Raw genomic sequence first — 12,312 nt, forward strand, 5'->3', positions numbered from 1 at the left:
TGAAATTAAATCACATGCCAATGACTTTACTGCACATGATGGAATACGATAAAGTAATCATAGAATAGTACTGAGCTAACTGCCCTTGCGAGCCATTTTAAGCTTAGCCAGTTATCCCTTGTGAGACTCAAGCCCTGCACCTTGTGTTTGGAAGGCAAACACCTTAACTATTAGGCCACCCTCCCAACCTCTCCAATTTGTAGTATTTGTTGCATATTCGTGTGAGGTCATGACAGCAAAATGTGAGAGAATACGGCACAGTATACCAAGCAAAATAAGGAGTGTGTTCAATATTAGTCAACAGTTCTCCATTATATAGGGTAAACCCATTATGACACATGGCAGAAAAATCCCAAACATATCATAACATACGGAGTCCTCACTTTCTTTTGCTTTATTTCTGACATCCTACCCCATTGAACAAAAAATGCACTTACTAAATTACATTCTTTGGAAACTGTTCTAAAAATACAGCATTTTTTTTGTTAGACAACACTAGCAAGCTTGCATTATACAGCATAATTCCAAACGACACTGTCAGTGCATCTATGTGATGACTCGCAATTAAGTCTGTCACCTAGCTAGTCTCACAGCCCTTTTTAGCTTTGTAAACTCCTTTGGAACTTTGGAATTTCCACCTCAATAATTCAACTAGGCTGAATCTGGTACTGCATGCTTTTACTTTAGTGTACTTACTATGTAATATGTGAAATAAAATACAGTCTTCATTTTGTTTTGCTGATACAGAATAAACAGAAGTGTATATAAGCAGTTGCTGATAACAACACAGTTTCTAGTGTGCGATTCAGATATGCTCGTGCAACGTCCAGAGAATATCTTACCAAAGCAAATAAAAAAGTACAAATGTAATGCAAAACTGAAAATGATTCCTGCAATAAGTTCTATATTAAGTGGTTTGTTGCATCTAGAGAACATTTCAGGACAAACATATTAAAAACTGGGCCACACTATAAACATTTTATATGCAAAATTCTACTCTGCAAAATCAGAATTTAATTTCGAGTAACTTTTCCATATCCTGGATACACGCATTACACAGCACTACAGAAGGATAAGCAAAACCTGGATAAAGAAAATCCTGACCACAAGCAAACACTCAATATTTAAAAAAATTTTCTTTTTGTTTGCTCTTGTTAAACAGAGGTGCCTCCTTGCTTTCTTACCTCTAGTTTCATAATTTATTGTTTCCTTCTCTTCCTGACAGTTGTTTCAGAATGCAGTGTAAATAATGATACACCCTTGGTATCTTGAATGAAAGCAGAGGAGGGGAAAAAAAACAACCTAAGAAAATGAGTTCATTCTGTAACTCCCTTTCAACTCCGTACTGCAGATACTACTTTCAAAGACAAAGCTCTATTTCCTGTCCGTCTGTGAAATGCATCCCTAAATGTATTCATCTTGAATACTGTAACCAGGAAGGGGCCCACTTAAGGGTTTCTGATCAGGGATCTCAGATGCAGGAAAGATTTAAGCATATAGGAAGGCTGACCAAAAATTCTGGTCAGAATATCTACCTCAGAGGCTAGAAAGCTCTTATATTTAGTAACACTTGTCAGAACTCTGCATGGAGTGGTATTTTAGTTACAGAAAGTTGACAAGCTGTTCAGCAAACCACTAGCAAACAGTGTGCGGGTTTTAAAAGATACATTAATTTTTATAAATAGTGTGTGTGTGTGTGTGTGTGTGTGTGTGTGTGTTTGCAATTGCAGTCACCCTAAACATTTTAGTAACTAGACTGAGAATTCCTTATGATTTTAAGCTTTAGGAATTTGTGCTGTGAACCATTACAGAGGAATACATATGATCCACTGAAATAACACAATACTAATTTAACACAGTACTAATTCACATTTTCATATATAAAACTTCAACAAACTAAGAAGTATATTAATAGTCATGCTGAAGTTTAACTTGGTTTTATTCTATTGCACTGATATTTTTGTATCAGTTTGTATCTCTTTTCAGCAATTTTATATGTAGTATATGTACAATTTACATTGTGAGGTATGCCTTGAAGTTCCATTTCACACATGCATGACTAATTTAAATTAGATGTAACAAAGAGCTGCCTATTTTTTCATCTGATGCACAAACAATATGCTTGTTTTGCTTGCATTTAATCATTGAATTGAACTGATACGGGTTGATCCTTTTCAGAAATGACCTTGACTGGTGACAAAAAGCTGGAGATCATGGATATAGTTGATGTTGTTGTTGTGTCTTCCGGCTTTTTCCAGGTTAAAATATAGTAGTGAGTGATGCAACAGAAAATAAAAATCAGTAAATCATATACTATGGTTAGACTTACAAAAAAATAAGTGGCAGCCCTTTTAGTTGGACAACATATATTAAAATAACTTATATAGGGCCATAGCAATTATTTTAATTTTTTTAATTATTATTTTAATTACTATTTTACTTTATATTTGTTAATGGGATAGATCAGTAATTCGCATAGACCTTTCTTATACCAGGGAGAGGTGTCTTGTTAAATGCCTTACTCAGAATCACACAGCAGGCAAATAAAGCTTGTGGGAATCAAACCCTTAAGTATAGGAAGCAGCCTGTTAACAGTTCATAATATCAATCTTCTACACAAACACATCTAGAGTTCTGGGTCAATGATATTTGAACAGATAACATCCAGCAGCTGCAGCCTTGCATTTTTCATATAGTTCAGGATTGGGTTCTGAATTCTTTGAGATTCTCATCACTGTGAACCTGCACTGAGATATTATCCCCTTTAGTAGGGCCAGTGCTAAGAAGGGTAGCTCACATTTCCTGAAGCAGGTGAAAGTTAGATGTAGATAATGGGCCACTAGATCCGTGCTCATAATGTTCCTGTCTGAGACTTTCTTGACAGTAGAAAACTCAACTTAAATAGTAAAGTTCCCAGCAATGGTTCAGCCCTTTCTCTCACAAGGAGCCATTCAGATCTCTTTTTTGAGCCAGAGTTAGACACAGTTAAATGAGACAGCAGACATCATTGCATGTGATTTGAAGAAATTATTGATGCCAAATGCTGTAAGCCTGAACTGTTAGATGACTTACACAGCTTTTCCCTAATCATCATTTGATTGTCAATGAGAAACCATTAAGAATGAAAGCAAATTTTTAGTTGAGTATGGATCTTTCCTTACATTGTTCTAGTATGCAGTGACTAGGAGAGGGTCTGACTACACCAAACTCTTAGGTATTTGAAATGTATGACATTTTGAAGTTCATATATACTCCAGTATCTGATGACTTTGAATACCAAAAATCTTGTTACTGGGGTTATTATATTAGCAGCTAGTGAACTAATTTCTTATTTTCTTCCCTGGTGAATATCTGTATGTACGGGTGCAAATCTGAATTTAACAGGATAATTAAATAGAGTTGTAGTATATCTATGAGATTTCTAACAAGGTGATTTAAAAACAGAATTGGTACCAGGGCTAATTCCTAAGGTGTTCTGAACTTATCAGATGTTAAGAGGCCACAGGATGTGTTATTGTTTCATCCTGTAATTCAGGGTGTGATTCCCTCAACCTCCATCTGCCTAATCTGTAATACTGGGTAAATCATTTTAATCAGACAGTACTCTCAAATTCCACAGAATATGGGCTTGATCTTCTTGTATTTAATGGGTTAACAAATTAGAAAAACATAAAAATTAAATAAATATCCATTGCTAATCTTAATAAGCTGTTTAGACAGGTCTTAAACTAATGATAATAACCACGACCCATCTCAGTTTTCTTCAGCATCTACAGGAATACATGGTGGCAAATAGTTGAATGATGTTCCTTTTTTTTCCTTTCTCACCCTCTTTGCAGCTGACTATCGGCTTTCATCTGCTGCTGGCCCATGGTAAGGTCCATTGAGGAGATAGAAGATGCTGGTGGAGCTTCATACTGCTGTTGGGGACTGCACCCTGACCTCCATCATCCCACAGCAGCCATGCAAGCTCTGCAATAGCTGCCTTCAATTTCTGTAATCCACATATGTATCACTGCCCAGCCAAGCAATATACTGCTTTACAGCATGGAACTTGCTATGTACTTAATACTGATAACAACCCCAGATGGTTGAGCTGGGATCGGCCACTGACTGCCTCCTACTCCACCTAGTCTCTCTAGTGCCAGGGTCTCCAGTCAAACACAGTTTATCTGGGGCACAAGGTTTTATTCCTCTGTGCCACAGGAAGAGGTAATCCAAGCTAATGTTCTTGATACCACAAAGAAAATAGTCTATATCAGCATATTCCTGCCCAAACATGAAAATACAGAATTAGGAAAAAGCCAGCGTGCAAATATGATTTTTTTTTTGTTGATTAACTGGAAAACAGTCCATTCTTATTGGAGTACTTGAAGAACTGCTGTACATCATCACTGTATGGTATATTTGGCACTGGACCATCCATTAATAGAATAATTGCCTGTCCAAGGTGTTTGCCAGTGTTATTGGTACACTTAAAATAAAAACACTCAGATGAAGGGGGTTTGCAGCAGGGTAATCTGAGTGCCAGGGATCCTGAGGTGTGTGTATGAGGAGCAGAATGCTTTTCTAAAAGCAGGTTGGTTAAGTATTCAGTTGAGTGATTTCAGGGAGTGGTTTCCTTTTAAAGACTAATGAAGAGTGGAAATGTAACGTAAAGTCAGATTCAAACACATTGTTACATGGTTGTTATTATCATCAGGAATATATCCGTTTCTCAGTGTGATGCAATGCTTTACAACTTGGGGCAATATCCTTCATGGTTCAAAGCATGCCTGGTTTACTTTTTTTTTTTTTTTTCCTTGTTTTTTGTTTTTGCATTTATTCAGTATGGTCATGCACTATTCTTTGTTACCCATGTATCTTCAGTTGATCCACTTATTCGTTAAAAAGTCACAAATTCCTAAGGCCTTTGACGTCATCCATGAGTTATCTCTGCTGTACAATTTTCATTCTTCAAATTGCTGAAAGAAAGTAATTGTCTTGAAATTTATAATAGAGTTTTAGTGTTTCTGCAATAAAAGTGTAATAATTATCACTTATGTCTGTATACTACTTCCTTTGTGATTGATAAACACACACACTTAAAAAGTCATTCCTGACTCAATTGACCAAGATTACAGCCTACTTAAACTTGTAGTCATCAAAAACAATATTTTTGAAAGAGTGCAAGCCCCCCTTTATCCACACACCTCAGTACTTCTGTATACTGTCTCCATGACCACATAACTGTGCAGAAATTTTAAATACTTCAGTACAGCACATAGTCATCTGGTAAAATTATGTCACCTAATAAAGTTTGCAACAGGACAGACTTCTAGGAATAGCTGCTCAGAGGAAATTTGATAAATAAAACACTATGGAGAGATAAGTTCATTACACAATACTTTCTCCACCTCTGGAATAGAGTCCCACTGCAAATTAATCAGCATAAAACATTATTTTCCATAAGATGGGAATTGCATAATTGCCTGGGAATTTTCAAATTTATCCCTGGCATAACTAGCCTAGTCCTCCTTGAAAAAGGAGCTACGGTCAAAGGGTAGGTAATGGCGAGGTGTAAATGGTCATACGACACAGTTACCTTGTATTCCTATGATCCTATAATTTATGGATTTATAGATTGTTACTAGGCCAACTAACAAAGCCTAGCCAAGTTTTCCTGAAAGAATATTGGTGTCCTGTATCCAAGCAGGACATTGAGGACCAGTCATTTATAAGCTAACTATGAAACTATAACTGTAACTGTATAACTGTAACTATATAAACTAATGTTTATATACTAGCAATGGCTAGCTTGTTTTAAGGAATGTACAGTTGCATGTAATGTGGAAACGGTCAGCTGTAATCTGCACGTAACACGTGGAGTAATTGCAAGCTATCCCACTTGAGAAAGAGCTGTGTTACACCATAACTTAGTGTCTTAGAGGGTTATCTAGCAAATAGTCTCATGGCATTAACTTTGCTGAGTGTTTTTCAAACAGACAAGCCCACTATATGTTTTTCCGTAAACCTCTTAGTGGTAGTAGTGGTCTGTAATTTGACCTCAGGGTACTTGTGACCTTTTCATCGTACTTACACTTACTACAGGTAGTAAGATTATGACTCACACACCCCTCACAAAGTCAGTTAATTGTTTATCACTTTATAGTGGCTTTCAGATGACCTCGGAGCCTATATGAGCATTCGTACTCTACTACGATATCCACAAGTAGTGCGGGTTTTCCTTGCATTCCTCCACTCAGCTAACTAAATACCTGTAAACCTGGGAGGCTCTAATGGCACTGCTCGCATGCTCCCACATAGCTATCTAATTGTTTTTAATCCCTATTATACAACCCCTCTGACTAGATTGAGTAAAACACTCATTAGCTAACAACTGGGGAATCTTTCTGGATTGAGGGTAGCGCTGCTATTTTTACATTGCCCGAGGTAATACGATAACTATAAAAGGCATCGGAGCTACCAGTGACCTAGCGGTGAAGTTATTTTAGATCAGTATGTGGTGAGGACCCTGTGTTTATTAGTATTACCTCTAGCAGCACATCTTTAGAAGTGGTGAAATGCTTGCGGTTGCACAGTCTTGTGTGGGTAGCGATATAGGGTGCTGTCGCTAGCTACTTTTTATGTGCCTCAGACTCCATATGATATTATAAGCAGATAATCCTTGTTTGTAATGTTGGAATACTTCATTTGACCCGTAATTGCTTTGTATATTCCTGTATGTACAGATACCACTAGTAAAGAATTATTTTAAATACATTAGCTGAAAGGATTGCTTCTTCTTAGATCTTTGTTACTAATTTCCTCTGTGTCCAAAGGATTATAGCGTATATGTATTATTAGTAATACATAGCTGTACTTGTAAAGGGCACTCACAGCCAGGATAATTAAGCTACTTGACCCCTGTGTCATGTTTCAGTTAGTGTAATGTGTACCTCTTTACTCTGTTACCGCACTATGGTCTAACCGTTTATCTGAATGCTATGTAATGTATGTTTGAATGTTTCTGAACTAAATACTGTTGATATCTGTTCTTGAACTTAATTACTGTATTCTCTACCCTATTTCTGAGTATATGGCTATATACTTATCCTATCACTGTTTCTCTTTTACCCACCATTCTCAGGTTTATTTTCTACTACCCTGTAATAGTACAGTGGGATCTACTTACCTGGCGAAAGGACCCATGCAAACTATCCTAAACAACAGATTATAAATAGAAAGTCACTTGCCGTCCTGCAAAAGATCCCTGTTACCTAAAGAGGCAAGAAAGTACGTGCGGTCTATACTTAGTGGTAAAACTGAACACTTGCCTAACAACTTGTGTATGCTTTCAAGCATGCTACCTAGCCAGGATACCTCGCAGCCATACCCTCCCTCTACCCCTAAAAGTATTTAGTTATTCCTATCCTATCCCTCTACCCCTTATACCATCGTTTTTGTCCTATCCTTGTACTGTGTCCTGCAACTATTTATAGAGCCTCGCAAACCTTCTCCATCTCTGCTCACCAGTTTCGGCTGCAATACATTATTTCCCCACTAGATGGCACCCTAACCTAGACTGATTCCTAGCACTGTTTTGCCCTAACATTATCTGAAGTAAGGCTCAGACTCTACACTAATAAAAAGAGCCTAAGGAACTTTTCTTTTGTACAGTTCTAGAAGCTCTTTCCTGCCCTGCTATTACCACCCTGAGACTCCCTCCCAATACTTGCACTCCACTGTCCCTTACCTTTCACTTCCACTGTTTCTACCCGCTATACTTACCAGTACCTACTGAACTGTACCTCAGAATTCAGCTGCACACATATAGGTTTTCTGATAGTCCTTAGCCACTTGTTTCCAATCTGCTCCGTTCGCCCTGTGGGCTCACTACACTCCCCTACATTACCTCCAATTCCCACCCACCCCCAGTGGTCCTACATTTATACCTCACAGGACACTCTCCTTCCCCTAATTATCCAACTGGCACATTACCTTTCCCTAAACACTAGATACAGACACACCCTTAATCTCATTCCTCTACTCACTACTTCCCCTACAGCACAATCTCTATCCTTCCTGGCTTTCTTATCTATCCTATTACTACTCTACACCACTCCCCATTCTACCATGCCTTCATCATATCAGCCTAAACATAAAAACGTACTCCTCTTTCTTACTGCAATACACATACTACTCATACCCCTTATGCTTACGTGGTATGAAAACTCACACACCACTGGATCCCTCCATCCTCTAAAACAAACATCACCATTCAATCTACCTACTACCCACAACCATGCAAACATCACCTCTACCTCAACCTACCTCTCCCCAAAGTATCATAGGCTAGCCCACATTAGTCTCCAACAAACCAGAAAATCTCAATATACTCTCTTTAAACTCCTTAATCTCTTACGTACTTTTCAACAACACCCTTTTCTTCATGGGGATATTCACCCCAACCCAGTACCTAACAACAATACCCTACTAAATCCCCACCAGCCCCAGTCTACCACCCCAATTATCCAGACCAAAACTGCTATCTCCTTATTAATAGCCCATCTTTATATACAGAGCTTAAACAATAAAATTACCCAACTGCATACTCTGCTAGACATACACTCCTTTGATGTCCTATGTCTAACAGAAGCCTGACTCAAACCAGGAACAAAAGATAATGAAGTCATCCCACCAGGATACAATATAATAAGGTCAGACTGAACAAAAAAAAAAAAGGTGGAGGCGTAGCAGTTTTGTATAAATCTGATCTAAATGTTTCTCTAGTAGACTTACAAATAGGTTCATAGGTTCATAGGTAGGTACCAGGCTATCTGCCCGAAGGCATTTATAAGCCTAGCCAGAATGTGTTGGCTTTCGCCGCCCCCTTAGATTAGTTCCCTCTGCCTCTATCCAGAAGAGCCACTGAAGTGATTCCCGAGGTAAACTTTCTGTTTCCCATCCACTTGTCAAGATTTCTTTTGAAGAGTGTTAGCGAGGAGCTCTGCCTAATGTAGAGTGGGATCTTGTTCCAAAGCATGGGAAGTCTCTGGGACAGGAATCTATCCCTCCAGCATGTCCTAGTTATTGTTGTGGTGAGGCTTAGATCCCTAGAGTAAGTGGCTCATGAGGATAAGGTTTTCTTTAGGTGGAGCATGTCCATCAATTCTGGGTTGGACATGGCCTTGTATGTCAGGTAGAGATCACCTCTGAGTAGGCGATATGCAACCAAGTACAACTGTAATTTCTTCAGTCGAGCTGCATTGGGCATCTGTTTGAGGCCAGTGATCCTCTTGGTGAAGTACTTCTGTGGTCTTTCCAGCTGTTGCAGGTGTCTTGTAAAGTACATCCCAAATGGGGCGTTGTACTCTATGATGGGTCTGATGAGTGATGAGTAGAGGGGCACAATGACCTCTTTTGATCTGGATGCGAATCCTTTTGTGATTAGGTGGGCCACGTAGAAGGATTTTCTAACCACTTTGGCAATGTGATTATCAAAGGTGAGATTACTATCTACTTGGGTCCCTCCCCAGATCCCTTATTACGTCTTCCGTATTTAGGGGACTACCACCTATGTGGTAGTTTGTAGGTACTTTGTTTTTTCCAAAGGGGGTGACTATGCACTTTTTGGCATTTAGCTTGAGGCCAAAATTTTGACACCAGGTATCCGTCTCAGTGAGACCCTTTTGGAGGATGTCTGTGTCAGATGGAGAGTTAATTATAGCCCCTAGTTTGCAGTCATCTGCGAACTTGGTCAGCCATAGTCCTCCTGTGCTTGCCCGTACCTCTGAGAAGTATATGCTGAACAGGAGGGGTCCTAGGACTGAGCCCTGGGGAAATCCAGTTGTAACCGATTTAGAGTCGGACCTAGCTCCCACAACTCTCACCATGTGGGTTCTGTCTGTGAGCAAGTTGGCAACACATCTTGTGACGTAGGGGTTTATGTTCAGGCTGGTGAGCTGGTCTATAATACCAGAATGAGGAATGGTGTCAAAGGCATTTGCAAGGTCTAGGTAGGCTGTGTGTACCACCTTTCCCTCATCTATAGCCTTGGTAACTGTCTCAAAGAAGTCCACCAGGTTTAGGAGGCATGATCTTCCCTTAACAAAGCTGAACTGGGTAGGGACCAGTGTTTGGAGGTTCCCAATGTCTCTGTTAATGAGTTCCACGATGATGCGCTCCATAGCCTTGCAGACCAAGCTAGTCAGGCTTATAGGGTGATAGTTCCTGGGGTCTGTTGTGGCTCCAACCTTTGTGGAGAGGAATAACTGCTGCTGTGAGTCACTCTATGGGTATGTAGCCTGTTGAGAGGCAGAGTTTGAACAAGTGTTTAGGTGAGGGGTTAGTTTGTCTTTGAGCTCATGTAGGACACAGCCTGGGACACCGTCCAGTCCCATTGATGCCATGTTTTTGGCTTTGGAGAGGGCTGTTTTAACCTGATTGACTGTGATTTCAGGGACTCTACATTCTTCTGGTATGGTTATGGGCCCTCTTGGGGGTGAGAGAAGGGTGAAGTTTGCACTGAACCTGTCTGCCAGGATGTTGGAGATATTGGTTGGTTCAGTGTATTTTGTGCCATTCTGCAGTAACTCCGAGCAGATCTGAGCATTTCCACTTAGATTCCTGACATAGCTAAAGAATGCCTTGTGGTTATCTTTGGAGTCCTTGTCAATTTTTCTTTCAAAGCTTGCTTTGGATGATTTTATGAGGGATCGTAGTTTCTTGCTGATACTGATCAGGGATGTCTTCTGTTGTATAGCTTGTTTATGGCAGGAGTCCACCAGACTGGTTTCCTTTTCTTGGAGGAGTGAGTCTTGGTTTTGCCTGGGATAGCATGATCCATGCATTCTTGTAGGTGCCCGTAGAATGCATTAGTGAAGAATTTTGTAGCTTAGACAGTGTTATCCTTCAGCATGGGGGCTTTGAAACTTTCCACCTCGGTCTTAAGTAACGTGAAGTTTGCTTTTGAAAAGTTTTTCACGGTGATTTTTCTGTCCGGGGTTTGGGGCAGAATGTGGATATCCAAAGTGATTTGTTTATGGTCAGATATAACCAGCAAGGGGTTGACCTCCGGTGTGGAACACCGGTCGCCCATGTTGGTGATGACCAGGTCCAGTATGTTGTCACCTCTGATGGGAGTGTTGACCAGTTGAACCATGGCGTTTGAGTTTATAAATTCTAGGAAATGTTGGGCAAGGGAGTTAGTACTTGAGTAGTTCTCCCAGTTAATGTTTGGATAATTAAAATCACCCAATATTAGGTTGTTTTGTAGGACCTTTATGTTTCCCAATGTTTCTAGAAATGCAGAATGGGGGTCCTGGGACATGGTGGGTGATCTATAGCAAGCTACAATTTGAATTGCAGTTTTGCCCATTGTTAGTTGCAGTTGGATGATCTCTGAAGCATCGTGCTGTGTCACTAACCTGGAGGTGTGGGTATTCTTGATGAATATGGATACGCCCCCGCCTTTTGTATTTTGGTTTGGGTTCTGTGGCCGAAATGTATGTTATGAGTTGTAGCCTGGTAGTGCTGGGGTGCACTCTGGAGCCTTAAACCAGGTTTCTGTTACTGCACATATATTAGTTTTCTCCATACTGAGGAGTGCCTCGAGTGCGTGCATTTTGAGGTTCAGACTTCTGGCATTGAGTAGCACTACCCTCAGTTTTTTGTTACTTGTGCTATTTATGGCGGTAGGTTTGTCTTTTGAGCCTTGCCTAAAAAAGGCACTATGGGGGTGGCAAGAGCCTTGGCCAGTATTTGAAAGCCTAAAGGTGACAGGTGCAAGCCATCTCTAGTGAAGCAGAGTGGCTTGTCGAGCATGTCATCCCAGGCGGACAGACACTGGATCCCCTTTGAATGACACAAGAAACTTAGCCAATTATTGAAATTGAGAATTTTTTTCTTTATACCATGGTATCATTCTTGGTGAGGGCAGGATGCTACTCAGGGTCAGGGTCATACCGGCCTGGGCTACATGATCAGAGATCTCTTCCATGACTCTTTTCATGTAGTCTAGAGAGGTACGACTCAGGTCATTCACACCAACATGGACAATGACAGAGTCATATTTGTACTTGTTCTGTAGTGACCTGAGTGCTTGTGTTATGTGTCGGATCCTTGTGCCCAACAGACAGCTAACAGTAACCTTCTCCTTATTCAGCCTAGTGAGTGGGATGTCAGTGTGCCGGACTATAGAGTCACCTGTTACTAGTATGTTGGGTATGTTATTTTGCCTTAAGGGTTGTGATTGCATGGCACACTGGTTTTGTGAAGTATGTGTTTCATGGTTTGTGTTGGGGGGTGGAGGTTGCTTTGACGTTTGCTTTG

At 40.1% G+C, this 12,312-nt stretch overlaps 1 protein-coding gene across 1 annotated transcript in view; it reads right to left on the reverse strand.

Moving 5' to 3' along the window:
* LOC122806380 (zinc finger protein 883-like) overlaps positions 1-1,359 on the reverse strand; it is a 181,119-nt gene extending 179,760 nt beyond the window's left edge. The window contains exon 1 of the mRNA XM_044076734.1: positions 1,185-1,359. Within this exon, the coding sequence (XP_043932669.1) occupies positions 1,185-1,196 (12 nt within the window). The 5' untranslated portion in view covers positions 1,197-1,359. The remainder of the gene's footprint in view (positions 1-1,184) is intronic.
* Between the last annotated feature and the right edge of the window lie 10,953 nt (positions 1,360-12,312).

Source organism: Protopterus annectens, chromosome 7.part0 (assembly GCF_019279795.1).
Source record: "Protopterus annectens isolate FY-2018-M chromosome 7.part0, PAN1.0, whole genome shotgun sequence".
Lineage (NCBI taxonomy): Eukaryota > Metazoa > Chordata > Ceratodontiformes > Protopteridae > Protopterus > Protopterus annectens.